Below are 24,335 nucleotides of genomic sequence, written 5' to 3' on the forward strand. Positions count from 1 at the left end.
GTCTCTCCATCTCTCTCTCTAGCTCTATCTATCCCTATGTCTCTATCATCTCTCTCTCATATGTCTGTCTTTCTCTCTATGAATGTCTATCTATTTCTAGATCTATCTATCTATCTATCTATCTATCTATCTATCTATCTATCTATCATCTCTCTCTCTCTTATCTATCTATCTATCTATCTATCTATCTATCTATCTATCTATCTATCATCTATCTTATCTATCTATTGTATCTATCTACCTATCTATCTCTTCTTTTTCTCTCTTCATCTCTCCTATCTATCTATCTATCTATCTATCTATCTATCTATCTCTCTCTTCATCTCTCTCTGTCTATCATCTATCTATCATCCATCTCTATCTATCCTATCTATCTATCTATCTATCTATCTATCTATCTATCTATCTATCTATCATCTTTCTCTTCATCTCTCTCTCTATCCTCTTTCTCTGTCTCTTCATCACTCTCTATCATCTATCTCTATCTATCTATCTATCTATCTATCTATCTATCTATCTATCTATCTATCTATCTTGTCTTTCTCTTCTATCATCTCTTACTCTCCCTTAGCTACCTTTCATCTCTTTCTCCAGTCTGTCTGTCTGTCTCTCTTTATCTCATCCAATTTATATAGCTGCCCATCTCACAAATATTCCAGGAAGTAAGATCAATAATTAGATAAAAAGCCTTTTCTGAACTGAGATTATTTCTTTGAGGGAGAGAGTGCTAAATTGATCACTCAAGGTCTTATTCCATTTTGATTTCTAGCTGCTAAGAGAGCCGTGCTAAATGAACAACAGAGACTTAAAAAACTGTTTACAATTGAAAAATGGTGTTCAAAGTAAGGACTGTGACTCTGGCTGAGAAAAAGAGCCAGAGATAGAATTCAAGTTTTAAACACACAGAGCCAAACTGCAAGTTTATTGATTCTGGAATGATGACAGATTTTAATTCTGTTTTTAATCTCTATTATTTTTTTTTACTCTTTCATACTATTGTATGTTTTTATGGTAAACTTCCCAGAGTCTCTTAAGTGACACAGACGGTGTAGAAATTTGGTCCATAAATAAGTAAATAAATATAGACATAAAATGTAACATATGTGTTTTCTGATCATTTCAAGTATTGCAAAGTATTTCAAGTATTGCAGTCTTGTTAAATGATTTTTTAAAAAATTATATTGTATTGTACTGTAATATACCATTATACTTTATATTATATTATATTATTTAAATTCAGGTCACAACCTTTGCAATCCTTTACACTGTTCTGAGCCAAAAAAGGTGTAACAAACAAAAATTTTCTGAATATATTGAGGATTGCAAATTTGTAATGTTACAATGAAATAAAAAAATTAAATTAAATTAAATTAAAGTCACAACCTCTGCAATCCCTTACACCATTCTGAGCCAAAGAAGTTGCAACAAAGAAGTTTTCTGAATTTTTCTGTAAATTTGTAAAGTTACAATGAAATGAAATCAAATGAAAAATTGTAATTGAATTATTGAATTCAATTTACAACCTTTACAATTCCTGATACCATCCTTAGCCAGCAAAGTTGGGCAAAAAACCCCAAAGGGCAGATTCACGTTGAATAGCCAATGGGGTTCGGGATCTCCTTCGAAGGTGTCGTACAAGGAAGTGATAGCGAAGACTTTGTCCAAAGGGATCTCACCCACCTGACAGAAGAGCTGATTGTTGTCCTCTGAGACCAAGAGAAGACAGCAACATTGAGACTGGGTCTCCTGCTTCAGCTGGAGGAGGAGGAGAAGAAGAAGAAGAAACATGGAGAGTCTTGGACAAGACCAGCATAGCGTGGAGATGAACAGAGATGATCAAAGGGTCTCGAGATTGAAACATAGGATGAACGGTTGAGGGAACTGGGAATATCTACTTTAATGAAGAGAAGGACTAGGAGTGACATAATAGCAGTCTTCCAATACTTGAGGGACTGTCATAGAGGAGGTTGACTTATTCTTCAACGCACAAACAGTGTGAGAGAGTTGGAAGGAAGCTTGGAGATCTTCTAGTCCAACCCCTCGTTCAAGCAGGAGATCCTACACCATTTCAGACAAATGGTTGTCCAACCTCTTCTTGAAATCCTCCAGTGATGGACCACCCACAACTTCTGGAGGCAAGTCGTTCCACTGATTAATTGCTCTCACTGGCAGGAGATTTCTGCTTAGTTCTAGGTTGCTTCTCTCCTTGATGAGTTTCCATCCCTTGCTTCTTGTCCTGCCTTCGGGTGCTTTGGAGAAATGGGTGGAAGATCATTAAAGAGAGGCGCAGTCTAGAACTAAGGAGAAATTTCCTGACAGTGAGAACATTTAACCAGTGGAATGACTTGCCTTCAGAAATTGTGGATGCTCCATCACTGGAGGTTTTCAAGAAGAGACTGGGCAACCCCTTAACCGGTATGGTAGTCCCCAAAGGTGCTTTTTCAGGAGGCAACAGGAATTCCTTGTTTTTTCTTTGAAGACGAGAAAAATGAGAAGCGAAACGTCTTCAAAAGAAAAAAACCCAGAAAGTCCAATTGCCTCCTTGACCTGAATGATGGAGAATCTCCGTAGACGTTTGACCAATATGGTAGTTTCCTGCACTGAGCAGAAGGCTGGACTACAAGACCTCCAAGGTCCCTTCCGGGCCTAAGGTTCTACGTTCTATACACTTATTATTCCTCTCTGTGTGGAGCAGGGGTGGGTTCTACTTACCTTTACTACCGGTTTGTAATGGGATCGCTCTCACGCAGATCGCTTCTCATGTCGTCAGGATCAGTGGGCGGAGCCTCCCGTCAGTTTTACTACCGGTTCTATAGAACCGGTCCGAATCGGGGGCAACCCGGTAGTACAGTGGTTTAATGCACCCTGTAATTAACACAGCTGCCTGCAATTTCTGCAAGTTCGAATCTCTCCAAGGCTCAAGGTCGACTCAGCCTTCCATCCTTTCTAAGGTAGGTAAATTGAGGACCCAGATTGTGGGGGCAATAAGCTGACTTTGTATAAATATACAAAAGGATGAAGGCTATTGCTTAACGCATTGTAAGCTGCCCTGAGTCTCCGGAGAAGGACGACATATAAATCAAATTAAAAAAAAAACAAAACAAAAAAAAAAAACCACCACTGGTATGGAGGTCAAACTTTATCTAGAAATCAAACTAAGCTAAGATTTTTCAACCTCGGCCACTTTAAGGTGAGTGGATTTCAACGCCCAGAATTCCCCGGCAGTGGGATAGGTCCGGCCCCATTTTTTAAAGGAAGGATCAAACAGAAAACCCGTTATGGCTCCATCCGGGGCTGATCAACACACAGAAAATGCTAATTACTCACGTAATTAATGACTTTGAGCTGGAGGGAGGCTGCATCCAGATCGTACAGCTCCCCTGAAAGGCAACAGATGCAGATTTTACGGGTTGAGTGATTGGAATGACAAAGTTGGCACGCTCGACACACAACACCGGGTGGCACACATCGCCCATAAACAGTGGCACGGCGATGTAAAACAAGAAGTGAAATGTTCAGCCATGCCCACATATAATAAAAACGAGACAGGTTCCTTATATACGACAGACTGAATTACACAATGCAGCAAATACGGATACAGGTGGCCCCTGACTTATGACCACAATTCAGCCCCCATTTTCTGTTTTTAAGGGAGCACTGCCTCGTTTTACGACCTTTCTTCCCCCCTGTCGTTAAGCGAATCCCTGCAGTTCTTAAGCCAGGAACACGGTCGTTAAGCGAAACCGGCTTCCCCGTTGACGTCACTTGTCAGAAGGTCACAAAAGCGGATCACGTGACCCCGGGACACTGCGACGGTCGTAAATACGAGTCAGTTTCCAAGCGTCCGAATTTTAATCATGTGACCGCAGGGGATGCTGCAACGGTCATAAGTGTGGAAAACGGTCATCAGTCCCTTTATTCAATGCCGTTATAACTTTGAGTGGCCACTAATCGAATGGTTGTAAGCAGTGCTGGGATTCAGCTGGTTTGGGCCGGTTCGGGCCGGTTCGGGCGAATTGGTTGTTAAATTGTTGCTGGCCTGCTCCTTTCAGGAGTCCCCACGCACTCCATTTTGGCTCCCAGGTAAGTGCAGGGAGGCCTCCTATGCCCAAAACGGGGCACGGGAGGGGGTGTCCCCCTGCGGCCCATTTTTGCTCCCAGTGGGGTGCAGGAGTGCTGCCTGTCACACACCCTGGCCACGCCCATCCAGCCAGTCATTAGTGCAGAGAACCGGTTGTGAAATCATTTGAATCCCACCACTGGTTGTAAGTCGAGGACTTCCTGTTTAATAACCGGCAAAGTTTGCTTCGTTCCTTTAATCAGGGCTGGGGAACTACGGCCCCTTTGTGGCCTGCGGACTTCAACTCCCAGAATTCCTGAGCCAATTGAGGACCACCTGCATACAAAGTTGGTTAATGATGGTCCCTCCTTCCCCTTCAACCTCTTGGCCGGCTGTCTGTCCGTCCTTACCGCACAACTGCAGGATCTTGCTGTCCAGCTCGCTGTAGCTGCTCCTGGGGGGCTCCACAGGTTTGGCCTGGCAAGACTGCAATTTCCGAAGGCTTTGGAGACGCTTGTAGGACACCAGGATCTGGAAAAAAAAAACCACGTTTACAAATGAAGAAGTCATAAAACAACCCGGTCTAGCTGAAAGAGGGCTAAATAACTCATTGGGACACGAGGAAGCCCTCTTGGCTACATTCACACAATGCTGGGTACCTAATTCAAATTTATTTAAAAGCCAAATTTATTTAATGTTTTTAAATTAATTTGAAATTGATGTTGATTCTGTTTTAAATAGGCTGTACACCGCCCTGAGTCTTTGGGAGAAGGGCGGTATAGAAATAAAATTATTATTATTATTATTATTATTATTATTATTATTATTATTATTATTATTATTATTATTATTATTTCACCACCTTGCCTCGGTTTCCACAAGGGTGCATTTGCCTGGGAACTCCAACCTAGATCCAGAATCAGAATAGAGCTGGAAGAGACCTTGGAGGTCTTCTACTCAAGAAGGAAACCCGATGCAATTTCAGACAGGTGGTTGTCCAATCTCATCTTGAAAACCTCCAGTGATGAAACACCCACAACTTCCAGTGGCCAGCTGTTCCACTGGCTAATTTTCCTCACTATTAGGAAGTTTCTCCTTAATTCCAGGTTGCTTCTCTCCTTGCTTAGTTTCCATCCATTGTTTCTTGCCCTGCCTTCAGTTCAGGTGCTTTGGAAAATAAGTGGACCCCCTCCCCTCTTCTTTGGGGCAGCCCCTCAAATATTGGAAAACAGCTATCACGTCACCCCTAGTCCTCCTTTTCTCTAGACTGGCCAAGCCCAAAACCTGCAACTGTTCTTCCTTTTTTTTTTTTTTTCTCCAGGCCTTTAATCATCTTAGTTGCTCTTCTTTGCACTTTTTTTTTCTCCAAAGTCTCAAAATCTTTTTTGTAATGTGGGGACCAAAACGGGATGCAGGATTTCCAGGTGTGGCCTTGTTAAGGCTTTATAAAGCGGTACTAACACTTCACGTGGTTTTGATTCCATGCCTGTATCTCAACTCCAGTGTTTTACCAATCCTGGTTTAAGCATTCTGTGTAAATATTTAGAACATTTAGAATAACGGAGTTCGAAGGGACCTGGGAGGTCTTCTAGTCCAACCCCCTGCTTAGGCGGGAAACCCTACACCACTTCAGACAAACGGTTACCCAACCTCTTCTTAAAATCTTCCAGTGTTGGAGCATTCACATGGACAAAAATACAACTCGCGTGGACACTTGATGGGTACAGAAGCAAGCTAACTCAAAAGTTAGAACTGATTAAATTACAGGTAGCCCTCGATTTATGATCGCCACCGAGCCCCAAATATCTGTTGTTAAGGCAGGACAGTTGTGAAGTGAGTTTTGCCTCACTTTTACGACCTTCCTTGCCACAGTTGTTAAGTGAATCACTGCAGTTGTTAAGTGAATCACTGCAGTTGTTAAGTGAATCTGGCTTCCTCACCGAATTTGCTCGTCAGAAGGTCTCAAATCACGTGATATATATGAGTATGAGTCAGTTGCCAGTTAATAATTCCCTTGCTTGGCGATGGAGTTTTGGCCTCAGCTGCGGTTGTGAGTCGAGATTTACCTGTAATTTATTTATTTTTTTTGTGATGCCAGGACGCAGAAGGAAAGGGGAGAGATTCCAGCCCCCACATTCTCCAAGGATTTTATGAACGGTGGGTTTACTTACATGCTTCTCTAAAGCCCGAAGGTTTTGCTCATCCGAGTCCGAAAGTTGCCCGCAGTAGACCTGGGGAAATTAAAGTAAAGAAATCAAAAGAGGAATGGACACATTGTGAGCATGTGCAGAGGGCCAGGTGGAAATTAACAAAACGACATTGCAAAGGGCGGGAAATGGGGGCCAAAAAGACTCAAAGCACTACAAAGCCCATTACACTGTAATCAGAACAGGGGTCTCCAGCCTTGGCCACTTTAAGACTTGTGGACTTCAACTCCCAGAATTCCTCAGAATTCCCCAGAATTCTGGGAGTTGAAGCCCACAAGTGTCATAAAGTGGAGACCCCCGTTCTGGAGAATGTTCTTAAATAAGCTGAAGAAGCTGGCAAACCTGGTTTAGATCCTTGTCTAAGATTCTAAAGCACTGTTTCCCAATCTTGGCCACTTCGAAGAGGGGTGGGCTTCAACTCCCAGAATCCCCCCAGCTTGCGATGCCGGGTGAGGAATTCTGGGAGTTGGAGTCCACCCGTGGTCAAGGTTGAGATCCGCAGGTGGAATTTGGCACCTTGGGATGCCAAAATTCTGGAAGTTGAAGTCCATAAATCTTAAAGTAGCCAAGGGTGGTGTTATGGCCCATCAGAGGCCTGTGCAGCTAGTAGCTGATTCCGACAGCGAGGAGGCTGGTGTGGTGCTGCGCCAGCAGCCTGTGCAGCTGGCGCTCGAGTCAGACAATGAGGAGGCTGGAGAAGATGTGACGCCAGAGGCGGGGACTCAGCCAGGGCCTTCAGAGCCTCCAGAAGCTCCCATAAGTGAAGACGACGAAGAGGAGGAACCTTTTCTCAATGCATGGGCGTGCAGAGCTGCCAAAAGGCAGGAGTGGCTCCTCAGGAGGAGGTCTCCTCGAGAGTAAGGCTTGGGGCTAATTGGCCACTCCCCTAGACTATTTAAGGAAGGACAACGACTGATGCAATTTGCAGGGAACAACTTCGTTCACATTCTTTCGTGTCTTGATTCCAGACATGTTTGATTTGGCTCTTGTTTCTCTCTTGTCAGTTTTCCTGCAAATTGCTTCTGGGCATTCGGCCAACCACAGTCAGATTACGGTTATCTGAAAGACTGTGCCTCAGAATTGAGTTATTATTCTTTGGATTCTTGTCGGCTGTTAATGAAGTTAAATTAACAGCCTTTGTTCAGAAAAGATTGATTTAAACTGTACTTGTGTTTGAACAACTACCAAGGAAGCTCATTAGCAGTCCTTAATTAGTAAACTAAGGTTTGCACGGACTTTGTGTGTGCTGCATTCTTTGGGGTCCGTAGCTGGGGCAGAACAGCTGGAGACCCGTGTCCTAGACCAAGACCGGTTCTCAACCTTGGCACTTTAAGATGGCTGGACTTCAACTCCCAGAATTCCCTAGCTGGAGTTGCTGTTACTGAGATGGGCCACAGATAAAGATAAGGAATTAAAACCAATAAAGATCAAACAAAAAAGACAGGACAGGAATTTTTGAATTAATAAATTTAAATGGTTCTGTTTTACTTTTCTTTGAATCCATTTCATTCATATTTTAGTTAATAGACATACCAAAAAAAAACCTTAGTGCAACAGGAGCACTAGTTTAATTTATTAATTAAATTAAATTGAATTGAATTGTTTTTTTTTATTTTAGTGTATTAATTACGTAAAATTGGAAGTGTCTTGGCGACGTTTCGACAAAGTCTCATTCGTCATCTTCAGGCTGGTGTTTTTGAATTCGTGCTTCTAGGAGCAATGTGTGATCGCAGATATATATATATATATATATTTGTTTTCTCAGGTTTTCGCGGGTGTTTGTATGTAGGTCAGAGCAATCAGAGCACAGCCAAGCCCCTAACCAATCAGAACACACCTCCACCCAATCAGAACACAGCCAAGTTCCCACCCAATCAGCTCACACCCCCACTAGCAGTTAAAAGGAAGAGACAGCTGCGATCTCACATTGCTCCTGGAAGCACGAAGTCGAGAACACCAGCCTGAAGATGACGAATGAGACTTCGTCGAAACGTTGCCAAGACACTTCCAATTTTACGTGGGAGAAGACCCGAATAACCAAACACCTACATATATATATATATATATATATATATATATATATATATATATATATATTCGCAGAAACAAATATATATATATATATATTTGTTTCTGCGAACACATATATATATATATATTTGTTTTCTTTTCTTTTCGTAGGTCTTTATGTGTATTTCTCTTCTCTAGCCAGGTTCTTCCTACGTAAACCAAGATTTTTCTGCAGCCCTAGTTCAGTGAAGTCATCCTCTAGGGCAGCCCCATGGAAGTCACATTGCAGTAGTCTAGAGCCAAAGTGGGCAAGATTTCCATGGTCAGGAGGGGTGTGATATTTACTTTTTATTTAGTTTGTTTATGCATCAGACTTCTTAACTGCCCCTCTGTTGCTCATAGACAGCGATATTTCTTTCACCCCATTTGTTTTCCTGTGGACTCCCACGGCTGGGATGAGAATGTGGGTAGACAAGAAGGGATAAAACCAGTGGTAATAAGAGAGATATTCTGTTCCACCCCCACCCCAAAAAATCGATCTTTGTCCAAAAGCAAACAAACAGCTGGAGCAAAAGATTTAAGAAGCAAAACTCAAAGATAACCAGAAACCCTGAGGTGGATGATATTCTGACTGTGATCCATCCATCAATAAGCATCAATAATTCAAGAAAGAAGCAATCCATTGAAGCTCTGGAGGGCCTTAAGAAACGTGGTTAAAAATGGATCTCGGCTGTCTCCATCCAGCCTTTTCTTCCCCGTAAAACCACGGAAGATAAAACAGAAAAAAATTGACGTGGAAACAAACCAAGGATTTCTTCTGTGTTTCGTATGCCCGTTTTTTCCCCTTCCTGGTATCCTCCAGAGCTCTCTTCGGATGTAATCCATGCTCTAACAGGGGGTTCTCAATTTACGATCCTAATGGAGCCTGTCCATCATGGTCTTAAATCGGGACGGTCGTAAAACTGACCTGATTTTTTTTCCCACCTTTTTTTGGTGAATGTGCCAAGGTCGTGAAGTGAACCAAGGCTCACTGTAGCATCTGGTTTTGCAGAAAACTGAAAGTTATTATCTGTATTTTCATTGTGATTTTGGAGGTCTTCTAGTCCAGCCCCCTGTTTAAGCAGGAGACTCTGCCCTATACCATTTCAGACAAGTGACTGTCCAGTCTCTTCTTGTGGAGTTGGGATCATAGAAACACCCAGGAGCATAGAAGAGTTCAGAGGCAGATGCATGAATAAATGTCTTAAACATATTTATTCATATGATAAATCATATTAACTATGTACAACAGAGATCAAGTCTCATGAGGAACAAACATGAAAAGAGGTCGATGGATCGAAACCATCCTCTGCTACCATTCTGTGGAATTGGGATCGTAGAAACACCCAGGAGCATAGAAGAGTTCAGAGGCAGATGCATGAATAAATGTCTTAAACGTATTTATTCATATGATAAATCATATTAACTATGTACAACAGAGATCAAGTCTCATGAGGAACAAACATGAAAAGAGGTCGATGGATCAAAACCATCCTCTGCTACCATTCTGTGGAATTGGGATCGTAGAAACACCCAGGAGCATAGAAGAGTTCAGAGGCAGATGCATGAATAAATGTCTTAAACATATTTATTCATATGATAAATCATATTAACTATGTACAACAGAGATCAAGTCTCATGAGGAACAAACATGAAAAGAGGTCGATGGATCGAAACCATCCTCTGCTACCATTCTGTGGAATTGGGATCGTAGAAACACCCAGGAGCATAGAAGAGTTCAGAGGCAGATGCATGAATAAATGTCTTAAACGTATTTATTCATATGATAAATCATATTAACTATGTACAACAGAGATCAAGTCTCATGAGGAACAAACATGAAAAGAGGTCGATGGATCGAAACCATCCTCTGCTACCATTCTGTGGAATTGGGATCGTAGAAACACCCAGGAGCATAGAAGAGTTCAGAGGCAGATGCATGAATAAATGTCTTAAACATATTTATTCATATGATAAATCATATTAACTATGTACAACAGAGATCAAGTCTCATGAGGAACAAACATGAAAAGAGGTCGATGGATCGAAACCATCCTCTGCTACCATTCTGTGGAATTGGGATCGTAGAAACACCCAGGAGCATGGAAGAGTTCAGAGGCAGATGCATAAATAAATGTCTTAAATGTATTTATTTATATGATAAATCATATTAACTATGTACAACAGAGATCAAGTCTTATGAGGAACAAACATGAAAAGAGAGAGATGGAGAGAGCAAGGTGGAAAAGGTTGGAGGGGGTTTTATACTCAGGGTAAGCCCCTCCTTTCCACATAGGGGTGGAGACACTCTCTGCCTCCACTGGTGTTTATATGACACATGTGCCAATGGCTTGCAAATACTTGACACTTCTTAAAAACCAGCAGTAATCCCATGATTTCTGGTGGCAAGCTGTTCCACTGGTTAATTGTTCTCGCTGTTAGGAAGTTTCTCCTTAATTCCAGGTTGCTTCTCTCCTTTATTAGTTTCCATCCGTTGTTCCTTGTCCTGCCCTCTGGTGCTTTGGAAAAAAAGTTGACCTCCTCCTCTTTATGGCAGCCCCTCAAATACTGGAGCACTGCTATCATGTCTCCCCTGATCCTTCTTCTCTTTAGACTAGCCAAACCCAAATCCTGCTGCCGTTTTTCCTATGTTTTAGTCTCCAGGCCTTTGATCATCGCAGTGTCAAGTTTCGATGCTATCTCAAAATAAATGAACTTCCAAACTGCCGATCTTTAAGGAAATTTTCTCTTTATTTGAGCACAGCAATCTTATCATGACTCTTCACAGTCAGTACTGACCTTTGCCCCCCAATCCCTCCCTTTCCGATCCCCAATTCTCTGCTTCTCATTGGCTATCTTCCAAGTCACTCTCCTGATTCCTTCTTCGTCAGATCACAGGAATGTCTCCCCCCTCCCCATCCCCGAGGAGACCGAATCTTCAAAGGGATTTAGCAGGCAAAAGTTCAGGCTTCTCCTCCCTTTTCTATGTCAGTGCTGAGACGCTGACACTCAGTTGCTCTTCTTCTCTGAGCTTTCTCCACAGAGAAAGACTTTCTCCAAAAAGTCTCAACATCTTTTTTGTAGCGTGGTGATCAAAATTGGTTGCAGTATTCCAGGTGTGGTCTCTCTTAATTAGGGTTTTACAAAGCGGCACTAATTTCCGTTATGTGATTGCAAGGAGCAATCGTTGCAACTTCGAATCCGGGTTGTAAGTACTCTTTCCAAGTAGACGTCCATTGTAACTTAAGTGGCAGGTCGTAAATCAAGGACTGCCTGTGTTGGGCCGCTAACTGACACCCTGGCCTAGCTGCAGAGTTATTGCTAGAGGGAGAGGCAATGGCCAGGGTGGGCAGCTATGGTGACTTTACAACCTGTGGACTTCAACTCCCAGAATTCCTGAGCCAGCCATGCTGGCTGGCTCAGGAATTCTGGGAGTTGAAGTCCACAGGTTGTAAAGTCACCATAGCTGCTCACCTCTGGGCAACACAGCAGGGCAGGACCTCATACCGTTTGTTGAAGCTTCTTCTCAGGGGAGTAAAGGTCAAAAAAGTCAAGATGGCAGCCAGAACACTTTAAAAAAAAAGGGAGCTGGGTGTTCTGTCCCCGTTCCACTCACGCACCCCCACAGACGGCCCGGAGTTAATAAGCCACACGACAAAATTCTTTGAAAATAAAGCTGGCAGCAACCCAGTGGCTAGCTGCCAATTCAGACTTTACTCACACAAAACAAAGATTAGACTGCAAGCATTCCGATAAAACAGGCAGAGTTTTCAACAATACAAGGATTAATCCAAATGCAGTCCGATAAAGCAGGCAAAGTCCAATAACGCAGAGATCATGGATTATTTCTAGCTTTTGCTCGTCACAAACTGAACCGGCCACCACACCCACATTTATACCTTGTGGGGTGTGGTCCAGTGACTCAGCTAATCTCTGGCATGCCTTCCCCTCTGCTGCACACGCTTCTCCCTGCGCCTCTGGCAAGGGTCCAGCCAGCACTTATCTCCTTTGTCGCTGTCCACCTGTGGCTGCGGGGATGTGCTTGGCTCTGAGCCTATCTCTTGGCCTTCGGTGTCCTCCGGAGGCATTGCCAGAGAGGAGGGTCCTGGAGAGGGAGGCCTTGCCAACTCCTCTCCCTCACTCTCAGAGTCTGCATCTGTCGATAGCCCAGGCTCAGGCAACGGAGCCACAACACTGGGTTTTGATTGCCAAGTGGCTTGTGAGCTGCCATCTTGACCTTTTCTGCCCTCCCCTCCCTAAGGACACCTTTATGACGATGACATTACGTGTCACAAACTCTGTTTTCCGGGGACTTTCCCCCCACCCACCCCCAGATACTCACTAGGATAACACAGACCACGGCCCCCGAACTCTTGTCCACCAAAGGATTGATTAACACTGCAAAAAAAAAAGGAGAAAAAAAGGAGGAAGAATTAAATAATTAAATTAATTAATTAGCCCAAAGGGAGAAACTGACGTTATTCAATCCTAGGCAACTAACGCCGTCAACTTACGTCATAGTTCCTGATTTATGACCGTGATTGGGGATCAGAAGTTCCGTTGTTAAACGAGGTAACTGTTAAGCGAGTCAGGCCCAATTTGACAAACTCTTTTGTTGTTAAGTGAATCCGTCAATTCCTTACCTTGCTTGCCGGCGGCTAAGGGGGCAGCCAAGCCGGCCACCGGCTTGCCCTGCAGCTCGGCCAATGGCAGCCCGTTGCAGGCCACCCTCTTCTGCTGAAGGACGGCATCTCTGGAAGGACGAAAAAAAGAGGGATTAATCAAAAACAGAAGCAAAAGCAGCAAATTTGGAATTTCAATCCCAATTCAAGTCCTCGATTCCCAACTGGGAAGAAGAGCCGAGGTGAATGGCTTAAAGGGGAACCATCCAAGAAGAGAAATTCCAGTTTGGTTCTGGGATAAGAGACCACCAGGAGATCCCATAGTAGAAGGGTAGCCTCAGAAGCTGGACAAAAATCCCAAAGGAAACTGCGCTTGTTGGGTCTTCACAAGCCAAGCACCAGCCAAGGTTTGATTGGCCTTCAGCCCTAAGTAGGAACGGCAGAGAGTCACGGCAGCAATTCCAGACACAATCTAGTCTAGTGGTTAAAGGCAACCAGCTAGAAACAAGCGATCTCTAAGTCCTGACTTAGGTAAGAAAGACTTTGAGTGAGTTCTAGTCCTGACTTAGGCATAAAAGTTGGCTGGGTGCCTTTGGGCCAGTCATTAGGAGACAGTGAGTTCTAGTCCCGCCTTAGGTATGAAAGCTGACTGGGTGACTTTAGGCCAATCACCAGGTGACAGTGAGTTCTAGTCCGGCCTTAAACATGAAAGCCAGCTGGGTGACTTTGGGCCAATCACCAGGTGATGGTGAATTCTAGTCCTGCCTTAGGCATGAAGTCCACCTGGTCTCTGTCACTTAGCCCAACCTACCATGACAAGGTTGTTGTGAGAAAAGGCCCACAAAGTATGGTATAAAAGTCAAGATGTGCCACAGAAGAAACACACCTGAAAAAAAGGTGAAGTTTCCATCCTACTTCGTGTCTGCCATCTTTATTTATTTATTGTTTATTTATTGGTCCGATTTATATGCCGCCCTTCTCCGGAGACTCAGGGTGGCTTACAATGCGTTAAGCAATAGCCTTCATTCTTTTGTATATACCTGCTTAGTAGGGCTTTCGGGCCCCCCTAAGCGTTGTTCTTTTTTATACAAAGTCAGCTTATTGCCCCCACAATCCGGGTCCTCATTTTACCTACCTCGGAAGGATGGAAGGCTGAGTCAACCTTGAGCCTGGTGAGATTTGAACTCACAGTAATTGCAGGCAGCTGGCAGCTAAATAATACTTTAACAGTACTTTAATCTGCTGCGCCATCAAGGCTCTTGACTTTTTAGACAACCCCCCCCCATCTCCAGCTGAAGAGGGAGACCAACGTCTCTCTCCGTCGTTCTCCAAACTGAGCTGGCCCTTTCTTTGCTTTCGAGCTGATGCCCTTCCCTTCCCGCCTCACCTGTGCCACCTGTCCGTAGATTCACCTGAAGCAGGTAAACAGTTTATCCCTTGATCTGAATTGGAACCGGTTTCCCTGAGATCACGACATCCGACTAGTCAAGCAAAGGATTACTGACGTTTCTTCCTTCCCTCTCATTCTGGAGGTTTCTCTTCTCCCCAAAGAATTCCCTAGACGTTCTTGAGAGCTTCTTGGTGTTGTGTTTGTGTGTTTGTGTGTGTATGCCTGGGTTGCTTTCATCCTGAGAGATGAAAAACACCATCTCAGGGAGGGTTTCTTTCTGCCTTTGGCCCCACACTCGAGCGGAGAACCGTTTCTCATTCGTTCTTATTCTGCTCGGCTGCCTTCACAGATGTGGGGAGATAAATTTGGCTCTGATAAGTGAATGAAAAATCACCGAAGCTGGACAGGGTTCAAGATCCAGGGAGAGAGAGGAGAGAGAAGAGAAAAGAAGAGAGGAGAGGAGAGAAGAGTTTCATAGAACATAGAATAATAGAGTTGGAAGGGACCTTGGAGGTCTTCTAGTCCAACCCCCCTCACTTGAGCAATATATGATGGTAAACCTGTGGCACGTGTGCCAGAGGTAGCACACAGCGCCCTCTCTGATTGCACACGAGCTGTTGCCCCAATTCAGCTCTGCCACGCATGGGCACGTGCCTCCCAGCTGGTCTTCGAGTCTCTGCTGTGCATGCATGAGGGGTGTGGGGTGTGGGGGGGCCACACGCACATGCATGGGGGTGGGGTGTTTGGGGGGCATGCACGCATGCATAAGGCGTGGGGTGTATGAGGAGGGGCCAACCATTGCATTTTGGGGGTTTGGGCATGCATTTGTGCATTCTCGCACGCATGCACACGCTTTGGGCACTCGATCTGGAGAAGGTTAGCCATCCCTGGTATATCCTATACCATTTCAGATAAATGGATGTCCAGTCTCTTTTTGAAAGCCTCCAAAACTTCTAAAGTTGCTCTATTCTGGAGGCAAGTCATTCCATCGGTTGATTGCTCTCGAAGTTAGGAATTTTCTCCTCTGTTCTAGGTTGCTACTCTCCTTGGTTAGTTTCCATCCTTTCTCATTTCTTTGAAAACAGTTTGACCCCTGGTCTTTGTGGCAGCCTCTCAAATATTGGAAGATGCTATCCTGTCTCTCCTGGTCCTTCTCTTCACTGGACTAGACATACCCAGTTCCTGCAACCGTTCTTCGTATGTTTTAGCCTCCAGCCCCCTAATCCTCTTTGTTGCTCTTCTCTGCACTCTTTCCAGGGTCTCCACATCTTTTTTGTAACATGGTGACCAAACCTGGATGTAGCATTCCAGGTGTGGCCTTACCAAGGTCTTATAAAGCGATACTAATACTTCACGTGTTTTTGATTCTATGTCTCGGTTTATGCAACCAAGGAATGTGTTAGCTTTTTTGGCTTCTGCCACACACGGCTGGCTCATGTTTAAGGGATCGTCCACTAGGACTCCAAGGTCCCTCTCTCAGTGACTGTTGTTGAGCCAGGTTTCGCCTAATCTGTACTTGTAGCTTTTGTTTTTCCTGCCCAGGTGTTAAAAACCTTGCATTTCTCCACATTAAATTTCATTTTGTTGGACGCGGCCCATTTTTCAAGTCTGTCAAGATCTTTTTGGATCCTGAGCTTGTCTTCTAGGGTGTTGTCTACTCCTGCCAGCTTCGTATTATCTGCAAATTGGAAAGGTCTAATTTCAAGACGCAAGTCTCCTTCTTCAGACTAGACCTGAAAAAGTCTTTAGGTCAGAAGAGACAAAGCTAAGTGAGATTTTGGGCAGTTTCTCCTCTTCAAATAGAGTCTCTCCTCACCTGTGGTGGGGATCATGATCTGCTCCTGCTTTTCCTTTCTCTTGGATGAATGGCTTGTCAAAAAAAACCTGTTGTTAAGATTTATGGCCAGAGTCCATTTGGCATTTTAGAGGTTTTTTTTATAATGAAGCATAAAACTTCTAATAAAATCCAGGCCATTTGCATTTTGGGGAGAAGAGTTTTACAGATGGAAATTCAGAATGGAAGAGGCCTTGGAGATTTTCCAGCCACAACCTTCTGCCTGGGCAGGAATCCACCGCTTTAGTAGGTCCAAAATACTGTTTAAACCCTCCATCAAAGGGCACCGTTATAAGAGAATATATGTAGTTCAGGGTTGAAGAGACTCCATAATCTCACAACACACGCACAGATTCAGCCAGAGTTTCAACTGGAAGCCCTGAGCATCCTAGACATAGCCAAATCCAAAATCCTAGGGAATTCCTGGAAACCTGGCAGTCAGATAAACCAACCATCAATAGGAACACAGAGATAAATCACATTTACACAGTATTCAAAAGAGACAATAAAAAAAGCTAAGGAGGAAATCAAAAGATCAGAACATATTCTCTCCCGCAGCCAACACCCAGATAAGCAGGGATTAAACCCAGACAAATAATCAAGCAGAAAACAATACTCTAATCAAGGCACTATCAAAGAAAAACAACAACAACAGACTCCCACCCACACTGGCATGGCAAACCACTTGTAACCAGAACTGGATGCAATATTCCAAGTGTGATTTTACTAAGGCATTATAAAATGGTACTAACACTTTACATGATCTTGATTCTATCCCTCTGTTAATGCAACCTAAGATTGGCCTTTTTGGCAGCTGCTGCACACGGCTGGCTCCTGTTTAAGTGGTTGTCCACTAGGACTCCAAGATCTCTCTTGCAATGGCTACTGTTGAGCCTGGTGTCACCTATTCTCTACAGATAGTCCTCGGCTTACAACAGTTTAGAATGGAATGGAATGGAATGGAATGGAATGGAATGGAATGGAATAGAATAGAATAGAATAGAATAGAATAGAATAGAATAGAATAGAATAGAATAGAATAGAATAGAATAACAGAGTTGGAAGGGACTTTGGAGGTCTTCTAGTCCAACCCCCTGCTTAGGCAGGAAACCCTACACCATTTCAGACAAATGGTTGTCCAATCTCTTCTTAAAAACTTCCACTGTTGGAGCATTCACAACTTCTGGAGGCAAGTAGTTCCACTGGTTAATAGTTCTCACTGTCAGGAAATTTCTCCTTAGTTCCAAGGTTGCTTCTCTCCTTGATGAGTTTCCATCCGTTGCTTCTTGTCCTTCCTTCAGATGCTTTGGAGAATAGCTTGACTCCCTCTTCTTTGGGGCAGCCCCTGAGATATTGGAAGACTGCTATCACGTCTCCCCTGGTCCTTCTTTTCATTAAACTAGACATACCTAGTTCCTGCAACCGTTCTTCATATGTTTTAAGCCTCCAGTCCCCTAATCATCTCTGTTGCTCTTCTCTGCACTCTTTCTAGAGTCTCAACATTTTTTTTACATCGTGGCGACCAAAACTGGATGCATTATTCCAAGTGTGGCCTTAAAAGGCCTTATGAAGTGGTATTAACACTTTACGTGATCTTGATTCTATCCCTCTGTTTCATTCCTCTGTTTCTATCCCTCAGTTCATTTAATGACCATTCAAAGTTGGTCAAACGGCACTGAAAAATGTGACTTATCACCATCGTTTCACAGTTATGATCTTTGCAGCATGATCAAAATTCAGTCGCTTGGCAACTGCTTCATATTTATGACCTCGGTGCCACGTGATTCCCTTTTGCAGCCTTCTGACGAGCATAGTCAACAGGGAAGGCAGATTCGCTTAACAACCGTGGCAGGAAAAGTCGTAAAACTGGACGAAACTCACTTAACGAACGTCTCACTGAACCACAGAAATTTTGGGCTCAATTGCGGTCGTAAGTGGAGGACTACTTGTACTGTGGATTTGATTTTTCTTGCCTAGTTAGTAGAACTTTACCTTTCTCATGATTGTACTTCACTTTGTACTTCAAATCTGTCGAGATCCTTCTGGATCTTCAGTCAATCTCCAGATACGCCAATTCAAGGAAGAGGCCAGCCAATTAATGAAGTAGGACAGAGTAACCACGAGAAATGGGGAATGAAAGAATGAAAATGACCCTCCTCCCATCCAGTAGACAGTAAAAGATGAAAAAAAAAAAACCTGAAGCCCACTAGGAATAAGATTAAAGATGTTTAATATAAATATGAATCGGGAAACTTCTTATATCCATTTGGGATGAGAAGGCACCGGGCATCTGTTAAGCAGAGATAAGAAATTGCAGAGAAACTAAAGGGATTATTTGAATTAATCTACACATTTGGCAACAGATTTGCAGGAGATTTTTTTCCTACCAGGGAATTGAATTGATCTGATTGAATTTGACTGAAGTTGATTGAACTGAAAGAATTGGGCAACTGGAAGCATCAACAGATGAAACACGATAGAAAATTAAAAATAAACAAATCCTCCTATCCACCCAAGATTCTTTCACAGTTAAAGTAAGGAATCTAATCTAATCTAATCTAATCTAATCTAATCTAATCTAATCTAATCTAATCTAATCATCATCTCTGTATGTAATTTCTCCCCAAAACCAGTGTTTAATCAGGGCTGAAAAATAGCCAGTGTAATTCTAATTTTTATAAAAGGATTGCAAGGATACAGGACATTTTCCCCATCTTATTTTAACATCTTTCCTGGAAAAGCTAGTGGAATATATAATTAGAGTGAAATCTCATTGACCTTATGATTCTTGATGAACGTATCTTTTCTTTTATGTACACTGAGAGTGTGTGCACCAAAGACAAAATTCTTTGTGCGTCCAATCACATTTGGCCAATAAAGAATTCCATTCCATTCCATTCCATTCCATTCCATTCCATTCCATTCCATTCCATTCCATTCCATTCCTAATTCTACTCTACTCTACTCTACTCTACTCTACTCTACTCTACTCTACTCTACTCTACTCTACTCTACACTACACTACACTACACTACACTACACTACACTACACTCTACTCTACTCTACTCTACTCTACTCTACTCTACTCTACTCCTATTCTATTCTATTCTATTCTATTCTATTCTATTCTATTCTATTCTATTCTATTCTATTCTATTCTATTCTATTCTATGAATTTAGGACAATTTAGGAGTATGTCCTTGTAGCTTATTTTGGAGCTACAGTTTTGGAGAGATTATCTAAAGTAGGGATGTCCAACTTTGGCCACTTGAAGACTGGAGGACGTCAATCCCAGAACAGAGGAGGGGGGGGGGTCAAACTATTTTCCAAAGCACCTGAAGGCCGGACAAGGAACAACGGATGGAAATTAATCAAGGAGAGATTCAACCTGGAAATAAGGAGAAATTTCCTGACAGTGAGAACAATCAATCAACAGAACAGAAGTTGCCTTCGGAAGACCTTCATCCCTGGAGGCTTCCAAGAAGAGCCTGGACTGCCACCTGTCAGAAATGGTGTAGGATCTCCTGCTTGGGTGGGGGGTTGGACTACATGACCTCCAGGGTCCCTTCCAGCTCTATTCTGATTGATTGATTCAACCAAGAAGTAAGGAGGAATTTTCTGACCGTGAGAACTATCAACCCATGGAAGGGAAGTTGCCTTCGGAAGTTGTGGGAGCTTCATCCCTGGAAGCTTTCAAGAAGAGACTGGACTGCCAACGGTCAGAAATGGTGTAGGGTCTCCTGCATGGGTGGGGAGGGGGTTTGGACTAGATGACCTCCAAGGTCCCTTCCAACCCTGTTCATCTGTTACTCTGTTAAGTGACCAAGGTTGGACACCCTTGGCTTTAGACCATCCGTCTTACGCCTTCTCCAATTTTAATCTTCTCAAGTCCGGTGGACAGCGAGTGGCTTTGAAAAGAAGGAACAAGCTATCTTTGGGTCATCTCTGGCCAGATCTTTAATCATCCATCCAGCCTTTTGTCAAGGGTGAAGAAGCGGAGCCGAGATAAGAGATGAATCCGTTAGCTCTGGAGGTCATTAAGCAACAGCCTAACATTCCCGGGGATGATGGATGTCACTGTCCAAAATATCAATTCATTCATCAGCCTCTGAACGGAAAAGGCTGTGAAGGTTTTGCACCTCTCCAGACACAGATGCCGGAAGCTAAGATGACACATTAGGCACCGGATTAATTTGCAAATTGGAAAGATATTTCTTCCCGGCTGTCGACTGTCCTTCTAGTCCTTGTTTTATCAAACTGTCCAGGAAAAAAATTCAGACACCACCACCCTGCAATTTTTCCATCTCCACATCTGCTTGAGAGTCTGGCTCCCCAAGGTTGCTTGTTGGGCATCTTGGAAGATGGGTTAAAATATTTTTAGCCAATGATCTGGATTAAGGAAGCCTCAGGACAGGTCGTTCTCGATTTACAGCCATTCGTTTATTTATTTTATTTATTAGTTTGATTTATATGCCGCCCTTCTCCAGAGACTTACAATGCGGCTTACAATGCGTTAAGTAATAGCCGTCATACTTTTTGTATATACCTGCTTAGTAGGGCTTTTGCCCCCCCCCAAGCGGTGTTCTTTTTTTTATACAAAGTCAGCTTATTGCCCCCACAATCCGGGTTCTCATTTTACCTACCTTGGAAGGATGGAAGGCTGAGTCAACCTTGAGCCTGGTGAGAATTGAACTCGCAGTAATTGCAGGCAGCTGGCAGCTAAATACTACTTTAACAGTAGTTTAGTCCACTGCGCCACCAGGCTCTTTCTTTTAGTGACTGCTCGAAGATACAACGGGTTAGAAGAATAACTTGGGGTTCTAACATGAGCCGGGGTTGCGCAAGAATAAATAAAAATGAGAGCCAGACAGCTGGGAGGAACGAAAAAAAATATTTATTCCTAAAAGCAAAAATAGTTTTCCTTTAGGAGAAGCTGCAGAGAAATGGGGTACGGCAACTTAGTTAAGCAACAATGCTTAACGCATTGTAAGCCGCCCTGAGTCTTTGGAGAAGGGCGGCATATAAAAATAAATAAATAAATAAAAAATAAAAATAGAACATCTGCAAGGAATGCAATCCAGCAAAGAGAGCATCAAGGACTCTTCCTGCTCCTCCTCCTCTTCCCTCTCTCCTCAAACCCCCCTCCCTTCTAGCACTGATGATGTCACCTAGTTGGGTCATGAAACGTCTGCAAGAAAACCACCCAGCTCAGAGACCCCCAAGGACCCCCTAAATGTAATTTTTAAGGCTAGCAATTCAGAAGACGTATCTAACAGGAAATTGCCTATGAAACAAGGGTTTCCCAAGTTTGCTGTTCCTAAAAAAACCCATCCTGAGGTTCTCCTTCCAGAGGTTTTGAGGAGGCAAAGAAAAGGAGAAGGAGAAACCGAGTCCAGCTTCTGTCAACATATAAGCGCTGCTATAAGCCACGGCTGCCACTTGAAGGATGTTGCATGAAAGACGGAGCCATAAAATAAAATACAGCAAGAGATCAAAAGGTCTGCGTGAGTCAAGTTGGCAGAAAATATCCTGATTCACCCTGGCCTGAGCGATGCCTCATCATATTGTGCGGGGGCATTATTATTATCATGTCCTAGATGGGATTTAATTTTCCTTCCTTCCTACATCCAGGACACTCATCAGCAAAAAAAAATGATCTCTGAATCTCCCTGCTCCTCAGAACTAAGCACCCACCGTCACTGGTGACATTGAAGACATGGTGACGTGAAAAGCAACATAAAGACTCCGAATTGCAAAATTGTGGTGGAGAACACCGAGCAAGGTTCTTGCACACTTGCAGAGATGAGCTGGAAACCAAGAAGTCTCTTCCAAGAGGATCCCTTCTAAATTCTGCATTCTGCAGTCTGGATCCCAGTTTGGGGATCCATCAGGACAGGGGTGTCCAGTGGAGGATCGAAAAGTCAAGAGCGTGGAATCGTGCGGGGTCTTCGGGCGCTCTCTGAGCTTGGTTGTTGTCTTGAAGACCTTTCATGACCCAACTTGGTAACATCATCAGTGCTAGACAGGAGTGGGGTTTTATGGGGAGGAGGAGGAGGAGGACTGTGGGGTCCTTGGTGCACTCTGAACTTGGTTGCTTTCTTGAACATGCTTCATGACTCAACTAGATAATAACATCAGTGCTAGAAGAGAGTGGGGTTTGCAGGGAGAAAGAGGATAAGGAGGAGGAAGGAAAGAGGAGGGAATGAGAAAGAGAAGGAGAGGAGGAGAAGGAGGAGGACTGTGAAATCCTTAGATGCCCTCCGAACTTGCAGACATTTCATGACCCAATTAGGGAACATCATCAGTGTTGGTGGGGAATGGGGTTTGCTCTCCATTTATATTCTAGTGGTTTGCCCTGTCGGTGTTGGGTGGGAGTAATCTTGGGCTTTTTACTGTTAGCTTGTTGAGCAATTCCTTGATTGGTGTATTGTGCCTCAGGTGATCCTCCTGGACTCGCAGCTCCTGATGGAAAAGCAGGTGGCAGCCGTGGCCAGGAGGGCCTTTGCAAAGTTTCCCGGCATACTCCAGGTAGAGTTTACATCAAAGCCCGATGCATTGATGATCGCATTTGCAGAGTGCAAAACCTCCTTTGCTCCAAAAGCTGCCATCAGGAGGTGCTCAAGTACAGAGAGAGAGGAACGAATGAGAACCAATAACAGGAGAATATTTGTAGTTCAGGATTGAAATGGGGTTTTCTTGCAGAAGTTTCATGACCCAAATTATGTAACATCATCAGTGCTAGAAGGGAGGAGGAGGAGGAGGAGGAGGAGGAGGAGGAGGAGGAGGAGGAGGAGGAGGAGGAGGAGGAGGAGGAGGTGGAAAAGAACTATGCGTTCCGTGGTGCTCTCTGAGCTTGCTTGCTTTCTTGCAGAAGTTTCATGACCCAAACTAGGTTAACATCATCAGTCCTAGTATGATCAATGTATTTTTACGATGACTATGATCATGATTTATCGCTTATTGCTTGTATGTACACTGAGAGTTTATGCACCTATTCCAATCACACTTAGGCAATAAAGAATTAAGAGCCTGAGTGGTGTAGGAGGCTAATGCCTCCTATTAAGGCAGCATTTAACATCCAGCTGCCTGCAATTACTGCGAGTTCGAATCTCACCAGGCTCAAGGTCGACTCAGCCTTCCATCCTTTCTAAGGTGGGTAAATTGAGGACCCAGTTTGTGGGGCAATAAGCTGACTTTGTATAAATATACAAAAGTATGAAGGCTATTGCTTAACGCATTGTAAGTCACCCTGAGTCTCCGGAGAAGGGCGGCATATAAATCAAATTTTTTAAAAAAATTCTATTCTATATTCTGGTGCCTTGCCTGTCTGTGTGGATGGGGACGGTCTGAGAGATCCTTCGGTTGGGCTCTTTCCTGTTGGCTTCTTTGGCCGTTTCCTGAGTGGGGTGTTGTTTATTTGACTGTTGGTCTGATGTTAACCCTGGAGTTAATCTTTGCTGACCTGGGTACTTGTTGCTGGTGGAGAGCTGCTGGGGTTCCCATTTGGGCTGGTTGCGTAGTCTATACATGTCATTTATCTCTATGTGTCTATTGATGGCTACTTTGTCAAGAGGGCCAGGCTTCTAGAAATTCCCTGGCATTTTTTGGGCTTGGCTTGGTCTAGGATGGTCCCATTTTCCCAATTGAAACTATGGTTAAACCTGGCTATACGTTGTGAAATTAAAGAATTTTCAGCATGTCTTCTGACCGCTAGTTGAGGTTCGTGGATGCGCTATGAACAGGAACTGGCTTGCAGGGAAAATTCATGAATTTCCAGCCAAGGAAAGAACAGCGGAGCCAAAACTCAACAAGTGGACGATCACTTAAACGTGAGCCAGCCGTGTGGGGAAGCAGCCAAAAAGGCTAATAAAAATCCTAAACAGAGGCATAGAATCAAAATCACATGAAATATGAGTACCGCTTTATAAAGACTTAGTAAGGCCGCACCTGCATCTAGTTTTGGTCCCCACATTACAAAAAAGATGTTGAGACTTTGGAAAAAGTGCCAAGAAGAGCAACTAAGACAATTAAAGGCCTGGAGACTAAAACATAAGAAGAACGGCTGCAGGATTTGGGTTTGGCCAGTCTAGAGAAAACAAGGACTAGGAGGGACATGACAGCAGTATTCCAGTATTTGAGGGGTTGCCCCAAAGAAGAGTTGGGGTTCAACTT

At 43.6% G+C, this 24,335-nt stretch overlaps 1 protein-coding gene across 1 annotated transcript in view; it reads right to left on the bottom strand.

Moving 5' to 3' along the window:
• The window catches only part of PDE2A (phosphodiesterase 2A), a 206,578-nt gene that overhangs the window by 37,537 nt on the left and 144,706 nt on the right, over positions 1–24,335 (bottom strand). The window contains 6 exon segments of the mRNA XM_070943043.1: positions 1,681–1,755; positions 3,328–3,380; positions 4,471–4,591; positions 6,232–6,291; positions 12,659–12,714; positions 12,960–13,069. Coding sequence (XP_070799144.1) covers positions 1,681–1,755; positions 3,328–3,380; positions 4,471–4,591; positions 6,232–6,291; positions 12,659–12,714; positions 12,960–13,069 — 475 coding nt within the window.

Source organism: Pituophis catenifer, unplaced genomic scaffold, assembly GCF_029215685.1.
Source record: "Pituophis catenifer annectens isolate HBS135680 unplaced genomic scaffold, rPitCat1.0.hap2 SCAF_4, whole genome shotgun sequence".
In the NCBI taxonomy this organism is placed as follows: Eukaryota; Metazoa; Chordata; class Lepidosauria; order Squamata; family Colubridae; genus Pituophis; species Pituophis catenifer.